This window comes from Octopus sinensis, linkage group LG2 (assembly GCF_006345805.1).
Source record: "Octopus sinensis linkage group LG2, ASM634580v1, whole genome shotgun sequence".
Taxonomy (NCBI): domain Eukaryota; kingdom Metazoa; phylum Mollusca; class Cephalopoda; order Octopoda; family Octopodidae; genus Octopus; species Octopus sinensis.
Window position 1 is genome coordinate 146,689,197 of NC_042998.1, and position 26,975 is coordinate 146,716,171.

Below are 26,975 nucleotides of genomic sequence, written 5' to 3' on the forward strand. Positions count from 1 at the left end.
CCCATTCTTTGAACAAAACGACGATCTTGTGTTTTGTAAAGAAACTGAACAGTCACTTCTTAGATTGGGCATTGATGAATATGATGCTTGTTCATGGCGGTTATTTATTGATAGTTCAAAGCGCAGCTTGAAGTGCGTACTTCTACACAACACTAACATGTATGCTTCCATACCGACTGGACACTCCACTACACTGAAAGAAAAGCACAAGCCAATAAAACAGGTGATGGAAAGTATTAACTACTCTAGTCATAACTGGATCATTTGCGTTGACTTAAAAATGGTAAACTTTTTACTTGGACAATAGTCTGGCTACACAAAATACCCATGTTTTTTTTGCTTATAGGACAGCCGTGCCAAAGAACAGCACTGAGTGAAAAAGGTTTGGCCTGTTTGAGAAGAATTGAAAGTCGGAGAGAAAAATGTCATAAATCCTCCACTTGAGTCAAGAGAGAAAATAGTTTTCCCTCCTCTCCACATAAAACTGGGCTTAATGAAACAATTTGTGAAAGCTCCAGACAAGGAAGATCATTGCTTCAAGTATATTTGTGAAGTATTTCCTGGTCTCAGCATCGAGAAGCTGAAAGCAGGTGTTTTAGATGGATCTAATATACGAAAACTTATTCAGGATGAGAACTTTGTAAGTAGTATGACTGTCCTAGAATTAAATGCATGGACTGCATTTGTAGCTGTCGTTAAAAACTTTTTGGGGAGTAAGAAGTCAGTGGACTATAAGGAACTTGTTGAACATATGCTGAACTGCTATCATACTATCAGAGCTAACATGTGTATTAAAGTATATTTCCTTCCCAGTCATTTGGACAGGCTTCCTGAAAACTGTGGTGATGTAAGTGATGAACAAGGAGAGCATTTTCATCAGGAAATCAGGGTGATGGAAGAAAGATATCAAGGACGTTGGGATATTAGAATGATGGTGGACTACTGTTGGAGCATTAAAATGGACAGCCCAGAGACCGATCATTCATGCCAATCCTGAAAACGTAAATTTATTCCATAGCTGTCAAGATCCTTGCTGGAATGACTTATGATGATTTGAAGTTCTTTACTAAAATGGTATTTTCTGACAAATGTGATTTTCTTATATTGTTTTTTTCTAATATTTTTTTCTTAAATAATGTCTTATATTTGTGTTTCTGTCATAAACATTAAACATGTCCTACCCCAGCCCATATTACCTGATGATGAAGACACTCTGACCTGGGACAGATCCTGAATCCTTTGTGTATCTTTTCATCTATCTATCTAATTATCTTGAATAATGTTGGAGACCATTTGAAATACACTTTGCAGTGATTTGTAATATCAACATTATCCAAACAATAGTTATAAAATAGTAAAAACTAGCCAATTTTTACAAAAAATAGCTAAAAATGCCAATGTCAAAAGCAAGTAAAGTAGATGTGATGGGTAAAAACCGTTGTGATTTTCAGAATTGGCATGCTCAATGATATATTTCACATAAAATATACCCAAGCAGAGGACAAAAGATTTTTTTTGTTGACTGGTGTAATTAATTTGAGATATAATATAATTTGTTTCTCCTCAATACAAATATTAAAAACTGAATAATTTCTATAATAAAACATACTATTGATATTGCACATAATAGAAATTTTGTTCTTGTAAATTACATTAAACTGGATGTAGCTTATCTTCTCTGGAGAAAAACTAACAGAGGGGGATATTGTTTTTTTTCCTTGTATGCAAACTGTCATGTGTGTGTGTATAGATGCAGGCATTGCTGTGTGGTAAGAAATTCACTTCCCAACCACATAGTTCCAGGTTGTCCCTCTGCATGCCTTCTATTATAGCCTTGGGCTGACCAAAGCCTTGTGAATGGATTTGGTAGATGGAAACTGAAAGAAACCCATCATGTGTAAATCATCAGCATCATCATCATCATTGTTTAACATCTGTTCTCCATGCTAGCATGGGTTGGACGGTTCGACCGGGATCTGGGAAGCCAGATGGCTGCACCAGGCTCCAGTCTGATCTGGCAGTGTTTCTACAGCTGGATGCCCTTCCTAATGCCAACCACTCTGTGAGTGTAGTGGGTGCTTTTTACGTGCCATGAGAGGCTGGCAACGGCCACGATCGGATTGGCGCTTTTTACGTGCTACCGGCACGGAAGCCAGTCAAGGCGGCGCTGGCATCGGCCAAGTTCGAATGGTACTTTTTACATGCCACCGGCGCAGGGATCACAACTACAATTTCCATTGATTTTTGATGTTGGTGTACTTGACTCAATAGGTCTCCTCAAGCACAGGGTCGAAACGGTGTTTCTTTACTTGCCACCTGCACAGGAGTCAGTCCAGCGGCACTGGCAACTGCCGGGTGCCAGTGATATATATATATATATATATATATATATATAAATATATATATGTGTATATATATATTTATATGTGTGTCTTTGTGTCTATGTTTGTCCACCCACCATCACTTGACATTAGTGTGTTTATGTCTCCATAACTTAGTGGTTCAGCAAAAGAGTGATAGAATAAGTACTAGGCTTACAAAAAGAATAATTTCTTAGACTAAAAAAAAGAAAGCCTTTAAGGCGGTGCTCCAGCTTGGCTGCAATCAAATGACTGAACCAAGTAAAAGAATAAAAGAATATATATATCCACATCATCATCATTTAATGCCCATGCTCCATGCTGACATGGTTTGGACAGTTTGATCTGATGGGTCCAAGGACATTACTGTGCTTCAGTATCTATTTTGGAACAGTTTCTACAGCTGGGTACCCTTAAAGTATGTACTAGGTATTTTTTTTCAAGCTGTGAATGTGTCTATGTGTTTGTTTACATAAAATTTCCACTTCACATCTTCAAAGATGTGTGAAATAAGAGATCCCTTATTTGAAAAAACAGCAGAGAATTAGCAACAGCAAGGATATCCAGTTATAAAACAATGCTTCAATAATATATTCATTTAACCCACGCTATATGGAAAATGGATATAAAATGATTGAATGAATGAACAAGCTTTTTGATATAATTATAAATTGACATAGAGAATGGATGAAGATATACTCTTTTACTTGTTTCAGTCATTTGACTGCGGCCATGCTGGAGCACTGCCTTTAGTCGAGCAAATTGACCCTAGGACTTATTCTTTGTAAGCCTAGTACTTATTCTATCAGTCTCTTTTGCCAAACCACTAAGTTACAGGGACGTAAACACACCAGCAACGGTTGTCAAGCGATGGGGACAAACACAGACACAAACACACATATACGACGGGCTTCTTTCAGTTTCCGTTAACCAAATCCACTCACAAGGCTTTGGTCGACCCGAGGCTATAGGAGAAGACACTTGCCCAAGGTGCCACGCAGTGGGACTGAACCTGGAACCATGTAGTTGGTAAGCAAGCTACTTACCACGCAGCCACTCCTGCGCCTATATTCACAATTATCCATAAATAGTTCTGAAAAGTTATAAAATGAATTTTTCTTGATTTGATTTAGTGATTGCAAAAGATGAACTTGATAAATATGATGATTTATGTCTTAGAAATAATTTCATTTCAGAGACAAGCAACACATTTTAAAAGTATCGTAGAAAAAGATGTAATAAGTAGCTGCGACCTCCAAATATTGCTAGTATTTTATATAAAATGAAATTATGATAAATCTACCATTGGGAAGATTTGAACTAAAAAATACCATGTGTAAATGTAGATACCAAAATTATTCAGTCTCATGAAATAGAAAAGCATACCAATAAGCATCATAGATTATACAGGAAAAATATTTTTTAGTGTTTTTCTTCTTTTAACTCTTAAAAAGCAAATATCATCAATTGAAGTTTCAAAAATTTTACATGGATACTACTACCACCAAATGAAAGCAAATATTTTACAGCACTTTTCAATAATGAGATTGTAAATTTTCTTGTGCATGAGATTAATAATTATTATAGTTTAACACTTATTTAAAGTGAAAATAAGTATAAAAATACCAGTAAAAAGAGCTATTCTTTTGCTTTTTGCCTTTTTGGCACACACATCCATGCAACCCTTTCCTACCATTTAAGGGTTAATAAACACTTTAAAACAACAAGATTTAAATGAATAAAAAAAAAACAAAGAGAAAAGAAAAAAAAACTAGATGATTTGTATTTCTAGAAGGAACAGAAGAAAAGAAATGTGCTTTTGATTTAATCTGTTATTTGAAAATGAAAAAACGAAGAACAAAAAAGGTTATTATTTTCCAGAATGTCATTCAATTACAAATCTGAGTCATGTATTGTAGCTCCCTTCCTAAGTAAAAGGATAATAAGTCTTGCAATGTTGCTACTTAAAGCCTAAACTAATGAAACAAAGAAGCTATCCCTGATAATCTTCCTTTCAGTGAAGCAGTTATTGCATGCAATGTTAGCAGATCAAAGAGTATTGTTGGTAAATATCTGGAGGAGTAGCTTTTAACAAATGAACAATGACTGCAACTGGAGAGAATTCTTAAACAAAACAGACTCAGCCACAATGGAGATGTTGCACATAATTGCTATGACAAAGTACAAGCTGCTGGAAATGGGACTTACTTATGGGACTTTGATATATTATCAATAAATTAAAAATCTGGAGGATGTGGTGGGGAGGAAACATGATGAACATTTTGATATTTTTCTTTGATTATTCAACATTTATTACACTAATGTAGGCTTATGTAGTGTATAATATATAATATATAATCAGCAACATGGCCAAGACACTGAAGCTTGTTATTCTCAAAAAGTTCAGTTCACCTAGCTCTAAGTAGTTGTCATGGTGTAGGAACAGTTCATCACTGTAATAGCAGCACTGTAAATTTGACAAGTATTTTATTAGCTTGTAATGGTAGCTGGAATTCTGGAGGACACAGTTTGAAGAGGTTATAACTCCACCAAACTGACTAGCAGTACACTTTGTAAAGTTTTCAGTAATGATCCAATGATGTTTAAAATTAACCATTCCTCACAAGTCACTTAATAGTGTGCGTGCGTGTGTGCCTGTATGTAGGCATGTATATATACACACATACATTTATGCACCTATGTATGCATTCTCTTGTATTTATACATACGTATATGCATGTGTTTGGGAATGCATATACATATACGTAAGTTCTGTCTGAATTTTGAATAAAGGAAACAAGTGATCAAATGTTATATTTAATTGAAATTTAATCATCAATGCACTTTCCCTGATTATCTGTGACTTCCTTCCATATATTTACAAGCTTTTTAATCCCATCAATGTAAAATTCTTTTGGTTTCAAAGCGAAGAACTCTGAAATGTCAGTTTCGACCTCCTCCTGGCTTGCAAAAGTTATGTCCCCCAAATGATTCAGTAAACTATGAAACAAATGGTAGTCTGAAGGGGCAAGGTCAGGAGAATAAGGTGGATGAAGAATTTTTTCCCAATCAAGCTCTTCGATCTTCTGTGATGTGATCTTTGCAGTGTGGGGTTGCACATAGTCCTGATGAAACATCACTCCTTTTCGATTCACTAAAGTGGGTCTTTTCTATTCCCTTAATTTCACTTACAAGGTTTGGGTTGATGAAAGGATATGCGATAAGACATTCAAGATGCAATGCATTGGGATTGAACCTGTGATCTCCTGCTTGCAAAGTGAATTCCCCTTTTCAAAGACACACACATGCATAGGCACGAGCATAGCCGTGTGATTAAGAAGCTCACTTTGCAACAACATGGGTTCGGGTTCAACCCCATCATCATCATCATTTAACGTCCGTTTTCCATGCTAGCATGGGTTGGACGGTTCAAGTAGGGTCTGGGAAGCCAGACGGCTGCGCCAGGCCCAGTCTGATCTGGCAGTGTTTCAACAGCTGGATGCCCTTCCTAACGCCAACCACTCTGTGAGTGTAGTGGGTGCTTTTTACGTGCCACCTGCACAGGTGCCAGACGAGGCTGGCAAACGGCCATGATCAGATGGTGCCTTTTACGTGCCACCGGCACAGGGGCCAGACGTAGCTGGCAACAGCCACAATCGGATAGTGCTTTTTTACGTGCCACCAGCAGGGAGAATTCACAAAAAAACAAAAGATGAAGACAGGTGGTATTGACAACAAACAGATGTATTAGTTTAATGCTCGGGAGGTGAAAAAGTCTTTAACGTTTCAAGCCTACGCTCATCCACAGAAAGGAACACTGGAAGAAACAAGGAGAGAAAATAAAGAATGTGTAGTGGCTAGTGATCTATCATGGCGAATGCCGGACAGAAGGGTCACACAGAAAAGATAGGGAGAAGGGGAGATAATAAAGTAGTGGTGATACCAAAACAAATGTGCATGTGCACGTGTATAAGAGAGTTTGTATGTGCATGTGGAAGAGGACTGGTGATCTTGACGTGTGCGTGTGTGTATGTGTAGATGTGAAAATGTGGGTCTGGGAAGTGGTCAGTGCTGGCGTGTGTGGTGGTGTGTTGTGATGTGATGTGTTGTGTGGTATGGTGGTGTGTGGTGTGTGGTGTGGTGTGAAGTAGGAGTCAGAGCAAGAGAGGAGAGGTGGGTGGGAGGAAGTAGGTGTGAGGGGGAGAGAGGCGAGGGGAGGAGAGTTGAGCCCATGTGGTGCAAAGGAGCGAAGAGATAAGATTAATCCCTGTTTACGGTGCAAACAGGAGTCCAGATGGCCCCTGTGCAAGGACAATCCAAACACGGACAGGTGTTGCAAAGAGTGACCGATAGAGTAGAAATGGCATGAGACTGGGTTGTCACTGCCGAGTCGGATGTCTCAGAGGTGTTCCGCAAACTGGTCAGCCAAGCGGTGTCCCGTTTGCCCGATGAGAAGGGCAGAGAGAGCAGTAGATGATATTGGTAAAAGTGCAGGGGAAGAAGTTGGTGATGTGATAGGGTCGATGATGGGTGCCGGTGAGGAAGGTGGTGTTGGAGAGGTAAGGGCAAGTGTGGCAGCATAGGCGGGAGCAGGGGAACGAGCCAGGTTGGGAGGTTGGGTTAGGGAAGAAGCTGTGGACCAAGAGGTTTCATAGGTTGTGAGCTCGTTTGAAGGAGGGGAGGGGTCACTTAGGGAAGATGTACGAAGTGGAGGGGTTGGACTGGAGTCACCGGAAGGCTTGGAGAATGGTGCATTGGGGAGGTAGGGTGGTGGGTGGTAGGTGAGGGGAAATGGGAGGCGGGAGATGGCGGGGCAGGTTCGGGGGGAGAGAGCAGATGCATGGTCCATGGAACATGCTCTGGCAAGGACAGTGTGGATAGTGGTGAGGGGATATCCACATAGGATGAAGTGGCGAGCCATGAGTTGAGACTGAGTCTCAAAGTCATGGTCATCACTACAAAGCCTGTGTAGACAGAGGAATTGGTAATAGGAGATGGAAAGCTTGGTGTGTTTAGGGTGGGAGGAAGAGAAGTTGAGGTATGAGTATGAGTCTGTGTGTTTGTAGTGGATGGAGGTGGTGAGAGTGGAATGACGAATGCTGACCGAAATGTCAAGAAAGGAGACAGAGGTGTGAGAGATAGTGCAGGAGAAGTGGAGGGCAGTGCTTCAGCATGGTCACCTTCCAATGACTGAAACAAGTAAAAGATAGAAGATGATGCACACACACACATACAGAAATATAGAGAATTTAGAAACTTACCAAGAACAATTCTGTTCACTGAACCTGAGGCACATGATTGGTAATATTTTGCGGTCCAAACAACTCCAACGATTAGCCAAGCCAACTCTACTAGTAGAATGACTGTATGAAAAGAAAATTAAATACTAATTTAGTAAAATCACAAAAATACAGTAATTCCTCAACTATCACAGGTGTTACATTCCAAAACCCCTGTGAAATGTGAAAATCTGCCAAGTAGAAACCGTACTGTACTGTATATATATATATTTTTTTAATTTTTATGATTTGTATATATTTATTTTATTATAAATGCAAGACAACACCATGGAGGAATCAATGTAAACTTAAATAACAGACTTCGATAGGTGAACTGTGATATGTTGAGAGATTACTGTAGTGGAAAATAAATATTTGTAAATGTTTAAATTATCATGGGTTGCCAGTAATTGTTTAAATCATTATGGGTTGTCAGATAAATTCATTATTTCACCCCTCCCTTTCCCATTTCTTAATATCCTTTCCTATGTTATTTGAATTAATACAAAAGATACTTTTATTATAGTGTTTTATGTCATTTTGTAGCTCTATTCTTCCTCTACAATGTTTGTAAATCATTTTTGAAATTTGAAGTTTTGATGAAAAACAAGGATTAAAAAAAAAAATGAACAAAGTTATCTGACAACTGGAGATCTTTCACATATATATTTATAGGAATATATACATTTAATCACATACTTGTACTACATACAAAGGCAAAAAGTAAATTAGTAAATAAATCCTTTCAAGGATGATCTTGTCATTTTCATTTATGAATATTCCAGTAGTTCAAAATGGTTGAGTGTTCTTTAAACACAAACACCATTAACCTTTAGCATGCAGATTATTCTATCAAATGCAATGACTTTTCATTAACATTGTTTTTAATTAATCATGCATTATTTTGCAGATTCAAAATTTTGATGATGTGATTGTATATTTTTAGAATAGCATTGGAGGGTATGAGTGACAGGATGGATCTGGTTAGCATATTTGGACCAGATATGGCCTGTTTAAATGCTAAAGGGTCAATGTAATCTTCAGGCAGAATTAACAAGATTTTGTAATGTGATAGGGCTGGTTATTTGAAATAAAGAAATGTTGAAGTCCATCCAATGGACTTCAACATAGTTTCTGTCTTGCTGATTTTATTCACAAGGCTTGAATCAATCTGAGGTTATGGCAGAAAGTGCATGCCTAAGGTGCTCTGCAGTGGACAAAACCAAGGACCTCTCAAGTACAAAACGAAAGTGTTAACCATTCATGCATGTCAGTACATAGATACATACACGTATGTACACTTATACACACATATGAACACTCATACATATATATGTACATTCACATACGCTTAAATATGGATGCTCCTCTGTCAATTTCAATGATGAAGATTCAGTTTTCAATCAACTGATTTTCTTGCACACTGAATTAGCATGTAAGCGGTCATGTATTCCATAGACAAATGTATTCTTGACATCATTCTGAAACAAAATCAACATGATACTGGGTACGACAATGCTGAACCTTTGAATTTCAGGTATAATCTATAGGTTAGGTATGGCTGAATGATTACGAGATGTGCCTCACAACCATGAGGTCTTGGATTTGATGACACTGCATGGCATTCTTTAATAAACTGATTTGTGCTAGAAACAACAGCAAAACTTCCCTTGAATTGTTCATCATTTCCTCTGAAAATATTTACAATTCATTGTTTTTAAATTAAAAAGGAAAATTCTGCCATCAGAATGCTGGAATTTGTCACTGGAATCCAGGTCATCATCAACAATAATCCCAGCAAATTGATGTGTGCCACTACACATGAGAAAGGTGTGGATGAAAAGCTCATAAGGATACTGGTGCATGAGGACATTTGCTATTTTTCATACAATATGAAAAAATGATGAAGGGATAATTTCTGCCCAAGGCAATGCAGGAAAGCAACCAAAAAGTTGATTAACAAGTTGAAACACTTGCTGGATCCAGACATGCTGTGGTTCTTTTCTGACAAGAAGAATTTCTGCCAAGACCAGATAATCAACTCCCAGAACAACAGGTGGCTTGCTGTCTCACCCAAGGACGTCCCAGAGCCATGCAGATGAAATTTCCAGTAATGATCATAGTCTTTATTGTCATCAGCAGTGAAGGCAACATCATGCCACCCCACCTCTTCCCTGAAAGTCTCATGCTGAATACCGACAGCTACATCTATGCTGTGAGTGAAGTGGTGAAACCCTGGATAGACCAGGTAGCTGCAGGGAGGCCATATGCATGGCAGCAAGACTCTGATGCTTTGCTACACCAGCTGGAAGCCCCAGGCTTGGTTGTTGGGGAATTTCTTCAATCACAGAGCACTTGATATTTGTCCTCCCAACTTGCCTGACTGCAACTCCCACAACTTCTTTGTGTGGGGCATGGTGGAATGAGAGACCAATAAATCCAGCTGCAACATGAAGGATGAGCTGAGGGCCAGGATTATCAGGGCCTTCAAGAGCCTGAAATGGAAGATTGTGACAAAGGCTTGTGGCTGGTTCTGAGGTTGCTTGGAGGCTGTCATCAAGGCCAAAGGTGGGTTTATTGAGTGAGATCAACAGAATATGTCATGAAGATAAATTGATCCAAATTTAACAAATATATCTAAAAAAAAAGTCTTTCATTTTTTCCTGAGATAGACATCATGCAAATGAATACTGTCCACACCCTGTATATACTTAAGATAAAATTCTCTCCAGCATTTGTTTGAATTCAGAAATGTATTTCCTGTCTAAAATTGCTAACATCTTAGATTTTCCAGATCTAATTTTAGGAATTGAGGGATGAAAATGTTTTAACTCTTCTCACAGCTGTAATGCCTATTTTTTTGGTGAATAACAATTAAGTTGTCCATCATAAATAATCTAATCTGAATATTTATTTTCCTTTACTTTTTCTATTAAACTATGATTAGTCTCCTATCCTCTTTTTAAATGGTTTAGGGAAAGAAAGGTAGCACTCTTGAATCCTTTATCAAAGCCTTCTAAGACTGGTGGGATGAAAGTAAAAAGAAGTTATCCCCAGATTAAAGACCAGGCCTGAAAGCTTACAACAGAACAGACTGCTAAAAGTAACCAAGGGCCAAGGCTCTAAGGAAATAGTGAAAGCATTTTTTAGCAATTTACATCACAATTATTTTATTTTGTGAAGCTAACAATAATACAAACTCATGTAATTATATGCAATATACTTGTAGATTCAGTTAATAACCAGTACTTTCCCATTGTACCCTCATGTGTTTCATTACCCCTATTGTACTCATTTTCATTATTTACTTTGGAACTTTATCATTATGCCAATTTCTATTCATTTTCATATGTATATTTATTATTTTACTCTCCTCTCATTAATGTTGTATTTTTTTCTCCTTATCCCCTGGAGTAGAGGAATCATATAAACTATTAGCAAGACAGCTCTTCATTAGAAAGTAATGATGCTAGCTAAAGATAAACAGAAACACATTAGGGAGTATTCTTTAAACCTCTGAAAGGTAAGCAGCTTGGCCTACTTCCTAAGTGAAGTATTAAATAAAAATGCTTTAAACTTGGCCTTTGACGTGCTATATGAACATGAAAATAGAACATTGCACATACACTTTAATGAATTAGAAGACAATGTCCTGAACATTCACTTATAGCTACTATTTCAATCTACTTGGTTTTCATCAATTTGATATGGTTAAGAATCTAAAGTCTAGTAAACACTGAATTAAATTAAAAGAATCCAGATAAGTAAGGTATATACTGAAGGCTTAATAATTTATAATTAGTTGTGTGAGGAGGGGGAACAAAAGAGGGAACCCCCTCCCCCGGAAGGGAAAAAATGGGGAGGGAGAAGGGAGAGAGAGATGAGGAGTGAGGGAACTAGGAGGAGGGATGATAGGGGAAGGAAGAATAGAGAGAAAGGGAGGGAAGAAGAAGATGAAGGGGAGGGAGGCAAGGTGATTGTAGTAAACTGAATTTGAGGTTAACATACAGGCTGAAATGTTATTTAGAATAATTCAAGCATCAGTTTTCATTGGGACCTGAAAATATTGCTAGTTAAAGAAATAGATAATTAAAAGAAACAATCCTGATGACTTTGTCTCTTACTGTATTTTGAAACTGAAATGTATTTTGAATTAAAAAAGTAGAATATTCAGGAGTTCCTAAGCAAGAAGTGTGTTCAAAATCACATGAATGTATTTGACTTCAGTGATAGGGCAAAAGTATTAGTACAAGGATTAGTTGAATGGAAAATTTGAGTGAGGATAATGGAAACCAAAAGAGGTAAAAGTGTAATGTAAATGCACCCTAATTCCTAAAAAGCTTTTAAAGTCAGTGTTTAGTTTTGGTTTCATGATATGAAGGAAATAAAAAATGTTTTCCAGTCTATTTCAGATTACACTCTCATATTACCTGGTATCTATTCACGACAGTTAAATGAAGTAAGCAATGAAGAATTGTGCCCAACGAAGCCCATGTAGTTGATTTGAACATATGACTATCTCTTCAGCCATAATGTGTATACTAGCAAGCTGCATTAGGGAGTAGCAATAAATCCATCACAGTCATGACAGTTTACCAGGTATAGTCACTGAAACCATCAAGTTTTACTTAGTTAAATGATAGGGTAGAAATGTGGTATTGCCTATGTGGAACAATTGCACAAACTTCAAAGTGACAAATCAAGTGTTACAACAAATCAAGTGTTAAAACTAGTTAAGAAAATTAATGTTAATACTAAATATAGAGTTGATTTAGACATGATAAGTTTAGAGTGTAGTGGTTTATAAGAACACTGATGCAATATATTTCTATTAATGCAACTGCTCTGTAGTTGACATTAGTGCAAGACAAGCAAATGGCCTTTATGACTGTTTGCATGAAGAAGGTTTTTGACAGAGCAAATAGCTATCAATGTCTACACGAAAGGTGCAAATGGATAGATCCCTGGTAAATTAATGTGGAATTAGAACTTTAAATGTAATAGATGTACAAAAGTAGTGAGAAGTAGGAGTATCCATGAGTTGTTCAGATGTAATATATAGTTTCTTTTGTGATATAAGTAGTGGAGGTAATTTTGATGAAGGCATAAGAAAGGGATAAAAATTTATGAAATTTTTAGTGACAGAAGGGTTGTTTCTCTCTTTGTGAAAAAGCAGATTATGTAGGCATGTATTATAAATATCATGCTGCCTGGTTGTGAGACACTGGCACTGAAAGTGAAAGATTTGTGCGAGTGGAAGAAAAAAGAGGTATGTTGGATGTATAATAACCAACTTGTACGGAAAACAGACCATAAATGAACTGAAAATGTAATTGGACATTAAAGGTATTAGCTGGTGTATGAAGGAGTAGCTACACTAGTTTTGCCATGTGATATAACCAGATATTGAATACTAGGTGAAAAAGTGACAATGGAATGTACTGCTAAATGTAATGGAGTGATTGTTGTGTAGGAGTGCTAGTGTAAGGTACAAAAATGTCAATTTATGATGTCAAACTCGTTTTTTTTTCTCCTTCAGTTTCTCTGTAATTTGTTTCTCTTTAGATCTTCCCTTTGCTTTTTGCCTCACTCTAATTCTTTCTGTTTGCATGTCTGTTGCTCTTTCACAACACACACACACTTTTCCCACTCACCTGTCTTAGATGACATAAAATATATATTCAAACAGTGTAGTCCTTATTAAAATTCATCATTTGAAAACCATATCATATAGAAATAGTAGTATGTAGTTTCAAACACCATGGAGGTAGAAAATAATTTATTGTTTCCATTTAAATTGGTTAATATTATAAAATATTCAGCTACTATTCTTTATGAATCTCAATTAAGTTTAATGTTTAACATACACAATTATGATGATGATGATGATGATGTCCACTTTTGTATGGGTCTGCTATGGTCAGACATATTCTCACAGAATATTGGAAATGAATGATATTGTTTGTGTGACAGTGATACTCATATACAAGTATCACATGATGTTAAGACAAGGAGACACACACACACTCAGAGGAAGATGTGGGACAAAGTGATGAGAAAAGATCTTTGGATGCTGGGCCTCACTGAGGAAATGACAAGGGACTGGGAGTTGTGGTGATTTACTGTCCTTGAGAAGATGTGTCAAGGTAAGAAAATCTTTGTCATCCATACATACAGGCTTGTCTTTTACAGGTGCTGGTGCCACATAAAATGCACTCATGCTGGTGCTGCATAAATGCACACATGCTGGTGGCATGTAAAAAGTATCCAACACAGTCTGTAAAGTGGTTGGCATTAGGAAGGGCTTCCAGCCATAGAAACCATACCACAACAGACAATTGTAGTCTAGATGGCTCCCCAATTGGCTAGCTCCTGCCAAACCATCCAACCTATGCCAGAATGGACATTAAACAATGATGATGATGATACATAATGGGCTTCTTTCAGTTTCATCTACCATATCCACTCACAAGGCTTTGGTCAACCTGTGGCTATATTAGAAGACATTTGTCCATTTGTGCAATACAGTGGGACTGAACCCAAAGCTACATGATTGGGAGGCAAGCTTCTCAACCACACAGTTACTCCTGCACCTATAAAATGAATGTAAAATTAAAATGATGATGGTGGTGGTGATGACAACACAGAAAGTAATGATAATGGTAATGACAACAGTGATAATGGTGAAGATAATACTGAGTATGATGATGACAATGACTGTGATGTTATGTTAGACTACTTGCCACGTGATCATCAGTATCAACTTTAATACACATTATTTACATTTGACGGATATTTGTCCTCATCTTGTTTGTTGTTAACACAATGTTTCGGCTGATATACCCTCCAGCCGAAACATGTTAACAACAAACAAGGTAAGGACAAATATCCGTCAAATGTAAATAATGTACATAATTCCTTGTCTCTTAAATATAGACCTGAACTTTAATACAGTTTGTGTTTTCTGACAATGAATTTCTATTTTTAATTCCTATTTTAGAATTAGCAGCAGGAAGTTAATCCATTTGTAGATACAATCATTTTAAACAACCATCTGACTAAGACTTCTATATATATAAAAAAAAAAAGATCTAAAGATGATGCAATTTACATTTGTAATTCCTCGAAGAGCTACCCATGTAAAAATGTAGTACTTTGTTTTTAGTTCCAAGAGAAGCTATACCAATCTTTGATAATTATGTACTACTGTTACTGATGATGATTGTGATGAAAAATAAACTGCTGGTGTTATCATGTTTAAAAGTGGTTTTAAGGTATTAGAAAAGGTAGTTAGTCATAATATAATATATTTTCATTTGGACTCAGTAAAGCAAAAGGTTATTAATTTCTTTTTTGATATAAAAAGTGGATCAAGAATTCTTAAATGCTGTTGTCCACAATACATTTGGGAAAATAATTTAACAAACATCTTTTCCCATAGCCCTTGATTACTGGTACAGAGAAAACCTCAAGTGACTTTCAAGAGACTTATCACATAAGGACAAATGATATTCTGCTTTTAGACCAGGGTAACAGTTAAACAATATAAGCTTGCCATCATTGACAGCCAATTGAAGTTAACTGAAGATGAATATGCTTTTAAATCATTATCATCATTTTGACATCCACTTTTCCATGCTTGCATGGGCAAGATGGAGTTTACTGAGGCAGATTTTCTATGGCTGGTTGCTGTTCCTGTTGCAAACCCTCACCTATATCCAAGGGAGGTAATATTTCCTCAAGGTCAGATATGATCTTGTAGAATATTGGAAATTAATGACACTATCTGTATGACAGTGACACTCATTCACAACTATCATGTGATGTTAAGACCAGGATACACATACACAAGTTTACTTCAGTTTCCATCAACCTAATGTACTCACATAGTTTTGGTCAACCCAGGGCTATAGAAGACACTCGCCTAAAGAATCATGCAGTGGGATTGAACCTGAAATCATGTACTCGGGGAGTAAAATTCTTAATCATACAGCTACATCTGCAACTCATTTAAAGGCAATATTAACAGCAGTTTGACAATTGGTTTTAAGTTTTTGAAATGTGTTTTTGTTTTTATTAAGGAAAGAAGTAAAAAGAGTGAACTGTATGAATCAATTTAAAGAAATGAAGTAGATTAGAATCTACCTCAGATGAAGAATAAGAAATATTCTAGTTTTCTAATGCTTCGTCTATTAGTGCATTGATAAACCGATAAATAAGTTAAAGGTCATGTATTTAGCTATTTGCTAAAACTTTTTGCCTCTTGAGAAATATATGTTATTTCCATCAAGACAATTGCTTTCAGTAATGCATTTATCACAATATGTTGTAGGAAAGACTACTATTTTAGATTTTATGGCATTTATTATGAGACAGAAAATTATCCATCCATTTAATAATATTTTTGTCAATAAGCAGTGTTTTATTTTAAGAATTTTATATTGGTGAGAGATATAAAATGTACTAAAAGTTTGATCATCATAGAAAAGCAATAAACATGGAAATTGAGTCTTCTAAGTTAATAAGACTAAATGTAAACATTGAACAAGATCAGTTTTGTTTGAGCTACAAGTATTTTCTTCTTGGTGTGCTTTAGAACCAAATAATATTTTAGTAAAACAGAAAGAATAAAGATATATTTTATACGTCACTGCATAACTATTTGTGGTAGCTTCCATGGTTTTTTTGGTTCTTGTTTTTCATGCTGGCATGGAAAATATGGGAGTTGTTCATTTAGTATTTTGTGACTAGATACCCTTCCTGCTGCCAATCATTTTAGCTGCCTATTACAACACAAAGGGAGTCTATAAAACTGCGATACAAGACTTGGTGGGGGGGAGATGAATTTTAACTCAGAATGTAAAGAGCTGTAACTAAATACTGCAAGTATTTTATTCAACTCCCTAATAATTCTGTTAAATAAATAAAAATATGACCGAGACCTTTGGAAATATGCTGTGCGTGAGAAGACCCAGCAAGACAAGTGAGACCATAACCTGTGGCCTTTAACAGGGATGTAGCCAGCCTACTTATGCATACCTTTCCTTCTTTGGACACAAAACTCTGCTTGCGAAGACATGTTGAGGCAAGTGAAATCGAAATCGATCAAAAGAATCAATGGAAATTGTAGTTGTGATACCTGTGCCAGTGGCATGTAAAAAGCACCATCTGAACGTGGCCGTTGCCAGCACCGCCTCGACTGGCTTCCGTGCCAGTGGCATGTAAAAGGCACCCACTACACTCACGAAGTGGTTGATGTTAGGAAGGGCATCCAGCTGTACAAATACTACCAGATCAGACTGGAGCCTGGTGCAGCCTCCTGGTTTCCCAGACCCTGGTCGAACTGTCCAACCCATGCTAGCATGGAAAACGGACATTAAACGATGATGATGATGATGATATATATATATATATATATAGATAGATATAGGTCCTCAGAAAGAAATTGTATTTTGTGTAGGCAGGGTATGAGGTAGAGAAGCTCACTTCCTGTACATGTGATCTTAGGTTCAGTCCCACTGTACAGCATCTTGGGCAAGTGTCTTCTGCTATAACTCTAGGCCAACAATACCTTGTGAATAGATTTGGCAGACAGAAACTGAAAGAAACAGGTCCTCTGTGTGTGCGTGTATGTGTACTTTTATCTTGACCTCACATAATAATTGTGAATGAGCATCATCATTATATGAGTGATGTCATTCATTCATTATTAAATCTGCCCCACAAATATAAAAACTGGACATTAAGTGGTGATGATGATGATGATTAGTAAATAGATTCTTAGCATAAAAAATTGCATTACCTATTCCAGACAAGGGCTGTAGTAAAAAGGAAATCTATAATCTCAATAGAAATTACAATATTTCAACAAACTTGCTATAAATATATATATTTCTTGAATTTATTTTCTCCACTTATAAACATTTAATTTTCATTTTAACTTCAAAGGCTTTGTTTTTTGCTAATTAAAAACAACTTAACAAAAGTAAAATATTAGGTAAATGTTTCTTGAATTAGTTCTATTTGAATATTTTGTTAATTTAATTAGTTTATAAAGTTCACTTCCTTAAAGCTTTAGAAAGAAATTTTAAGTTCCAAATGTCAGCTTTAAAATGACATAAATTCAAATATAAATATACTTACATAACCGAATGTAGATGATATACTGCATGCACCATCTTGGTTCAGTGTTTATAATACTTCCTCGCATACTAACCCATGCCATAGTTATTTCAACTAAAAGGCAGACGGAAAGAATGACAAGATATCCAAATATATGACCTTTTAAGTCTCTCATGCAGACCAAATCAGAAGTAAAGTCGACCATAACAAGTGTTGAGGCCAAGACAATGATCCTGAAATAAAAATAAAAAGAGTGTTATATACTGTATTTGCTTGCAAGGTGGTTGTTGTTAGAAATAAAACTATGAGATTTTTTGGTTCAACTAAACACAGAAGTTAAATGCTAGCAACTGAAATCAGTAGAACACCAAAAACAAGTCTATGGAAAAAAGGTGAGGGAGAAAAAACTGCAAAAACTCCAATAATACAAATATTGATTTTATTTTCATTTATTTTTGCATTTTCTGGAAAGAGTACAACAGCAACAGTTTTGAAAGAACAATGAACCTTGAACAAAATAATTAACTCACATATCTTTAAAAATACACACACAACCAAACTAGAAAAGCAGACTTACAAGATACAGTTAAAGATTAGAGGAAATTATAGAAGTGTTCCAGCAAGGACAGAACAACTAGAACAACAACAGATGAAATTAACAAAACAACTAAAGACTATAAAGAAATTTTCTTTGTTTTCTTTTAGAAAATAACTCACCATGATTGGAATACAAGTATATTTTGAGACAGCATGGAACATAATAAAGCCCACCTTTCCTCTTCCAAGTTGATAATCACCATTGACCACACCTCTACTCATGTTCACCATTCCTTTCTTTCCCCTCTATCTCCATCTCTGACCATCTGCCACTATCCTTCACACCTAGTACCATCTGTGAAGTAATTGGCATCAGGAAGGGCATCCAGCCATAGAAACACTACCAAAGCAGACATTAGAGCTTGGCATAGTCTTCTGGTTTGTCAGCTCCTGTCAAACCATCCAACCTATGCCAGCATAGAAAACAGATGTTAAACAATGAAGATGGTGTTTATAATAATTTTTAGCAGAGGTACAAAACCAGAAAGTATAAATTAAAGAAACAGCTAATTAAATGGTCAACCTCTGTATTCTACAAACATCATATGGCAAAGTTAATGCCAAAATATTTCGATTTAGAATATAAGTTTGTCAATTTACTGATTTTGGTGTCTATCATGACAAGAGAAAGATCACACAAACAGTCTAGATTTTGGATAAAGAATTATAAACAAAGCGCAAACATCTTCCAAGAAAACTTTTTGCAGAACAACAGTATTAAAGATGTCTCAATGATTTTAATTATTCTTATCAAATAATCAAAGATCATGAAATATAAGAAAGAAAAAACAAAAACAAAAGAGAAATTATAGCTAAATAATATAGACAATTCTAATGAATTAGATAGCACAAAACAATTAGTGAAACTTTATCTAAAATTATAGTTATTTGATAAATTATAACTCAAGCAAACTACTAGGGGGAGTAAAAAGTTATCTACACTTTTGACAAAAGTTACTTTATGTTGACTGCACTGACTTCAGTGCTCACATGCTAAAAGGTAGTACTCTTGGGGTTATGTAACTAAAGTTTGACCTTGATTATTCCAGTTTTCTTTCTTGTGCTACAGAGTAAACATGGCCATTTTGCTGGCATCAAGGAAGAACAAAAGATCAGTGATCTGATTTCTCTGGTCTGAAGGTGTGTCAGAGGCTGAAATTCATGGCAAGGACAATACAGGGACAGTACTCTACTGCATAGAGGATCAAGTAGTTTAAAAGTGGCTGGACAAGAGTGAAGCATGAAGAGTGACCAGGATGCCTATCAATCTTCACCACTGACATGAAAATTCAACAAGCTCAAGTGATGGTTCTGGCAAACCAACAAGTGACCATCGATGAAGTGGCATGTTCTCTGCAAATAAGTCATGGTTCTGCATACAAAATCATCCATGTCAAGCTTTGCCTCTTAAAGTCTGTGTGAGATGGGTGCCAAGAGAGCTTACCAAAGTGCGTAAGTGCAATCATGTGGATATATGTCAAAGCTTACTCAACCACTCAATGAAGGTGAAACTTTTAGGGAAAGAATAGTTACAGGACATGAGATCTGGGCCCATCACATTGAATCCAAATCCAAAAGAGTATAGAGTGGAAACCTGGAATCATCAGCAAAAGAGAAATTCAAGACTCAACATTCTACAGAAAAAGTGATGATAACCATTTTTTGGGACACAAAACAGCCTATGCTGGAATATTCCCTGATAAAGGGGTCTACGGTCATGAGTGTAGGCAATAGTGAAATATTGGCTAACAAACTGAAACCAGCAATGTGCACCAAACCCTCAGGTATGTAGTCAAAGTAAGTGTTATTATTGCAATCAAAGCAAGGGTTATTGCTGTATACAGTCTGGATCTCACTCCTTCCAACTACAACCTCTTTGAATTGCTCAGACAATCTGTATGAGGTATAAGCAAGCTTGTGGATTGCTGGAAGAAGTGCATCAAAAAGCAAGGAGACTGTAGGAAAAGGATGTAATTGTTCAACCCCTGCTTTTGTTTTAATAAATTACAGAAACAAGAGCAAGTACAAGTTTTGACTTACCCTCATAGAAACAAACCCAAAAGGCCTTCTGAAAAACACTAAAAAAAATTTATGATAAAAATGTGTGTGTGTGTTCATTCTTGTTCATGCCCATTTCATCATTAGATTAATATATCCCTGAGGTGTTGTTTTACAGCTGGATGTCCTTCCTTATGTTAAAGATAACCGCATGGCTTCAAAGGCACAAAGTCAGTGGTCAAGTTATTTATAAGTGATGTACCAACAAGTGATGTACCAACAACAACAACAACAGTATGTCATGACTAAGTGAGAGCAGACATAAACAAAAACATTCATGTGTATGCCTACACATATGCACAATTGCTTCTTTTCAGTTTCATCTACCAAATCCACTCACAGGACTTTGGTCAGCCTAGGAGTATAGCACAAGTTACTTCCCTAAGGTGGCATGCCATGAAAATTAAACCTCAAACATGACTGAAAAGTGAATTTCTAAGGCATACTTGCACGCACGCACGCATACGTGCACACACACATATGTGCGCACACACACACACACACATAGAAATGAGAGAAATAAAGATGAGCAGAAAAGGGGCAATTCCCTTTGGAACATTATTAGAATGAAAATGTTTTAAAACGCATTATTACATACAGGTTTCACTACTCGTGGAAGATAGTCAGTGTAATGTCAGTATGCATGAATATTAGAGTACATATACGCTGAGAATTGGATAACAGATGGATCAGATACATTGTGTGTGTGTAAGGGGAGAGAGAGAGAGAGAGAGAGAGAGAGGGTAATTATAGTGGTAATGGTATGTGAAGTATATAGAAAATGTCAGTTGTGTATAGAAGTTTTTAATGCTGAAAGTGGAAAGTCAAGGGTGACATGGGATGATGAGGTGAAGACAGATCTCATGAGTTGTGACAAGTGGTAACACATGGTTCTGGGAGAAGACCCACCCATTAGTGCAAGTATAGCAAAATGGTTGTTAAAATACTGGTGGTGATGATGTTTGGGAGACATAGCATATCTATATTAGTTTCTTGCTGTTAAGTCTGCTTCCACAGCTCTCTTCATTAACTCCTCTTCTATCACCCACCTGTGTAATGAAAGATAGCTTTTGATCTGTTTGTTTCCAATCCTCTTCACCATCACTCTCTCTGTCTTTTGCTCTGTCTTACCTTCTATCATCTTTATTGCTATACCATCATGTCACCCATGTTATTTTTCTTTTCAATTCCCTTACTAACAAGCAACAAGTAACTATCACTGTTTCCCTTTCAATATTCCTTTCCTACCCATTTTCTTAATTTTATCTGTCTGCTTTACCCATCTCACTCATACTCTTACTTCTTGTTACTCTCTTAGTCACATTTATCTTAGACAGAAAACATGACAACCTCTCTAGTGCTGGTGTCCACTGTATAAAATAGTTAACAGATGAATGGAGACAATGGAGGCTAGAGAGGATGTTTTTGAGGACACAACAACCTCTCTAGTACAATGCTATGATAACATAGAAGAAGTGGTTAACAGATGAATGGAAAAATCATAGGTAAGAGAGAATGCTCTTGTCTCTTTGAGAACATGGTAACTTCACTGCTGGTGCTATGATAAATTACCTCCAGTATACCTTGTAAATTAGTTTGAGTTAGGAGGGCATCCTGCTGTAAAATCATGCCAAAATAAACAGGTAGGTAAGGAGTGGTTCCATGATGTGCAGGAGGGGAGTAACTCCAAATACAAACTTAAATTGTAAAGGCCCATCCAACCCATGTAGTTATAGAATAGAAAGCATACATAAAATGAGGATAATGATATTAAAAATGACTTTGTTTAATATGCACAAAAACTAAAGTTGCAATGGTTTAATGGGTTTTCCCCCCATTTACTATGCTTTATACTTACATACACATACATGCATTTATGTCATCTTTTAGCTGTCACTCAAAAGTGAGTATGACTTGGTAGCTTGTAACATACTTTTGCTGATTGTTTTAGGATCTATGTAGTCAAAAGCAGACATAGAGAACTTCTTGTTAAGTGTTTATTTACACAAAAGAAATTCCTTTCAACTAAAATATTGTCACATCTTTATTTATCTGAAATTTCACTGTCTTAAACAAGGAACTACTATTTAAATACACAAACATGTTATTGATTATATTTTCATAAGCAGCTGATGTGCATCTGTTGTAGTTTTATTAAAGTATTGTTTCAGTATGTTCACCCATCTAGACTAGCCAGGTTTGTTTTTAGCTACTTATAAATGTTTGCCTTGTCTAGTTAAATAAACACAATCTCTGGAAAGAACAGTTGAAATAAGAGTAAAAGCTGATTCTGGATTAGAAATTGGCTTATGCTACTATTTAAGTTGGCACAATTTCTCAGTGTCCAGATGGCAATCAATAAAATCAAAAATTAATCTGTAACTGATAGCTGCTCTGGCTCACAAGTTTTCTGTAAAGAATACAACCACAATCAATTTAGTGTGACTATGTCTGGTGCTACATTCTTATAGATATTTGCCTTTTCTACTGAATAAAATAATTTCCTTCTATTCCCCTATTTTCCAACATGTTCATTTCTCTTTTCTTTAATTTATAGCCTTTTCTCTGTGACTATATTTTTATTTTAAAACATCTTTTCAATATTACAGTTTGTTTGGCTTAAGCTAAACAATGTATTAACTTTATTCTTACAACAAGCAACAAGTTGTCTCATACACAAACAGCTAAGTTAGTAGCAGTGTTTTAAAGCTCTTGCTGCATATCAATATCCTCACAGAATTCACCATGTCATATTTGTGTATTTTCTTTTTTTTTTCATCTTTATATAATTTATATGGTAAATTGGTGAAGAATAGCAGTTGGTTACATTAGAAATGCTGGTTCACAGCATTTCTAATGGAAAGATGACAAGATATTGTATGTCCAATTCTCTGCTAAACACATACCACTGATTGTTTAGTTTTCTTGTCAATGCTTACAGCGTTTGTCGATGACATCATCAAAAGATATTCATATGCATGTAAACATACATAAGTGTGTGTGTGTCTCTCTCTCTCTATCAGCATTGCCATTTTCACAGTCACTTTCCATGCTTGCACAGAAGACAAACTATGCATTTCAATTCTAATCTAAACAATATGTTGCATGTATTAAACTAGTGATCAGTGACATTAGGTTAAAAATTTGATTGACTCAGAAATACAATACACTTTGGTGAAAGAAGAAACAGAAGCTGAAGACCCCAAGGCCAGACATAGGTCCAGAGATGCACTAGTTGATGCATTTGATGGGAAGGAGAAGGGGACAGCATCATGCAACCTATAGTACTGAGAGTTTCTAGACGACAACCTTTTGCAAGCAGCAGAGAATATCCATGGCTGAGGCAAGGTTTTGATACGATGCAAGGTGACTATAGAGGTAGAATAATGTGATAGATAGAACCATGAAAACCAAGAGACAAGCCTAGAAAGACAGTGGGAAGTAAAGATAAATATTAACTACCAAGAAGAGAAGCTAAATATCAGGTATATTTAGTAAAGGGAGAAGCTAAAAGTACAAGGTTCGTTCAGGTTAGATGTTCCAGATTGCAAAGAAATGGAAAAGAGTAAAGACATTGGGGAAAAGTGATTCTTTTACATTTTACTTGTTGCAGTCATTGGACTGTGGCCATGTTGGCGCACTGCCTTGAAGAGTTCTCGTTGAATAGATCAATTACAATACTTATTTTTTAAATCTGGCACTTAATGTATTGGTCTCTTTTACTGAACCCCAAAGTTACAGGGAGGTAAACAAACCAATACTGGTTATCAAGCAGTGAGGTGGGAGACAAACACAAACACACACACAGAAGGGCATCAGTCATAGAAACTATTCCAAAACTGACAGTAGAGCTTGGTGCAGTTCTCTGGCTTGCCTGCTCCTGTCAAACCACCAAGCCCATGTCTGCATGGAAAACAGACATTAAATGATATATACATACATTTATATATATATATATATATATATATATATATATATATATATATATATATATATATATACACATACATCGACCAAATTCACCTACAAAGTATTAGCTGATTTGGGGCTGTAGTAGAAGACATTTGCCCAAGATGCTGCACAGTGGGAGTGAACCTCATAGCTGCAAAGTGAACTTGTTAACAAGACAGCCATTCCTGTGCCTGCACATCCATGAAATATCATCATACTTGTCTCAAAGATACCGGAAAAAAAATAAGAGGCAATGAAATACGAGGGGCGTTCAATAAGTAATGCCCCTGACCCACTTCCCATAGCAGTAGAGCAACGAAACTTGGCACAGGTATTAGTCTTTTTCTACATAGGAACAACTCAGAGGTACGCATTTCTCCCATCGTTTGATGCAGTTCTGGAGACCGTTTTCGTAGAAGACCCCAGCTTGGTCCTCCAACCACGACGTGACTTCAGAAATCAAGGCTGCATCATCTGGGAAACGCTTTCCTTTCAAAAACAACTTCATGGCTGGGAAGAGGTGAAAATCAGAGGGTGCAAGGTCAGGAGAGTAGGGGGATGGGGGAAGAGTTCATAGCCGCATGCCTGTGCTTCTGATCTGGCGACACACGAGTTGTGGACTGGAGCGTTGTCCTGCAGGAGGAGGATGCCTTTGCTGATCTTGCCCCGCCTCTTGGTTTCGATAGTTTCTCTTAATTTCCTCAAAAGTGAAACATGATAGGCTCCTGTAATTGTGGTACCCTTTGCCAGGAAATCTGTCATCACTACTCCGTCCTGGTCCCAGAAGACTGTGAGCATGACCTTGCCAGCGGAGGGCTGCAGCCTTGCCTTCTTTGGAGGAGGTGAGTCATGGTGCTTCCACTGCATTGACTGGGCTTTGGTCTCTGGATCATAGTGATGGACCCAGGTCTCATCCTGTGTAATCAGTCTTTTGAAAAATTTTGACTCATCTTCTTGGCACATCCCTAAATTCTTGCTTCTGGAATTCTTGCGTTCTTGCTTCTGGAATTCTTGCGTTCTTGCTTCTGGAATTCTTGCGTTCTTGCTTCTGGAAAGGTGTGAGCAACCTGGAAATCCATCTGGCAGACACCTTTTGCATATGCAAATGGTCATGAATGATAAGTTTCCACAGACCCGGTACTAATCTTGACCTCATGGGCTATTTGGCGAATAGCTATGCATCGATCTTCCAAAATGGCAGCCTCAACTTGACGGACAGATGCCTCATCAATGGCAGAAGGGGTGCGACCAGATCTGGGAGCTGTTTCCACAGAGTTCCGACCATGTTTGAATTCACGATGCCAGCGTTTTACAAGGTCATATGATGGGGCATCATCACCATAAGTTACTTTCATTTCATTAAAAGTCTCCTGTGGTGTGCGTCATTTCAAATACAAAAACCGGATCACTGCTCGACACTCAACATGCTCCATTTCCCACTTGACTCATTTCAAACACCTGTAAATCAGAAACCACAATTAGTTCGGAGCTGTAATTTGCCACTTAATCTATAGAGATATCAATAATTGCACATGCAAAATTTCAGCTAGATCAAACAAAGGCAAGTGGGTCAGAGGCATTACTTATTGAACGCCCCTTGTACCTTAGCAGTCCCATTTTACACTTAGCTGATTGCTGACCTTTATTTACCTTTACCTCTAATATTTTCTGCTATTTATAAGGCAGTGAGCTGGCAGAATTGTTAGTACACTAGTCAAAATGCTTAGCAGCATTTCATCTGTCTTTACATTCTGAGTTCAAATTCTGCTGAGGTCAACTTTGCCACTCATTCTTTCAAGATCAATAAAAACTCATTTTACGATAAATATAATGAAGCTTTCTATTTTTTATCTTATATAAAAATCAGAAAGAAAACTTTTCTTCATTGGTTGAATACACTGTCAGGTGAAATAAAGTCCCACATAAACAGTTCTTTTATGATTTGAAATCTTTTGTTCCAATGAACATACATTTCATACACACACACACACAAATATTTGTGCATGTATGCGTGTGAATGTGTGTGTATGTATATATGTGTGTGTGTGTACATGAATGTATGAGTATACATACATACACACACTAACATAGTCCTGCCAAATATAAAGACGTTTAATTTTACAGATAACTATGACCGAGACATTGGGTTGTGTGTGTGTGTGTGCGTGTGTATGTGTATATATATATATATAGAGATAGATAGATAGATAGAGAGAGAGAGAGAGTAGTAGTTGATAACTGAAGAAAGACTAGGTGAAGGAGGGAGGGAAGGAAACAATTGTTAATGTAAAGGTGCAAAACCAATTAGTATCACAAACTCTCTATTTATCTATGATCTAATGATTTGTTGTGATGGTATGAGTAACTTTTAAATGATATCAATATGAATCAGAAACAGCTGACCAAGATGGTACCTGCTGTGATATCATATGATTGGTCGCATAGAATATGGAGATATAGATTTGTCATCCTGTTTGACAAACTCAACGTTATCATCAGCATCATTATTCAACATTCTCCTTCTATGCTGGTAATGGGCTGGATGATTCAATAGGAACTGGCAATTACTTTACAGAATGTAGTGGGTACTTTTTATATGGCACCAGCA

The 26,975-nt window shown here is 36.7% G+C and overlaps 1 protein-coding gene across 1 annotated transcript in view; it reads right to left on the minus strand.

Annotated features, from left to right (window-relative positions):
• Nucleotides 1-26,975, minus strand: part of LOC115232434 (diacylglycerol lipase-alpha) — a 241,456-nt gene that overhangs the window by 134,531 nt on the left and 79,950 nt on the right. The window contains exons 2-3 of the mRNA XM_029802306.2: nt 17,783-17,994; nt 7,622-7,723 (exon numbers count right to left, since the gene is read on the minus strand). Of these exons, the coding sequence (XP_029658166.1) occupies nt 7,622-7,723; nt 17,783-17,994 (314 nt within the window). The remainder of the gene's footprint in view (nt 1-7,621; nt 7,724-17,782; nt 17,995-26,975) is intronic.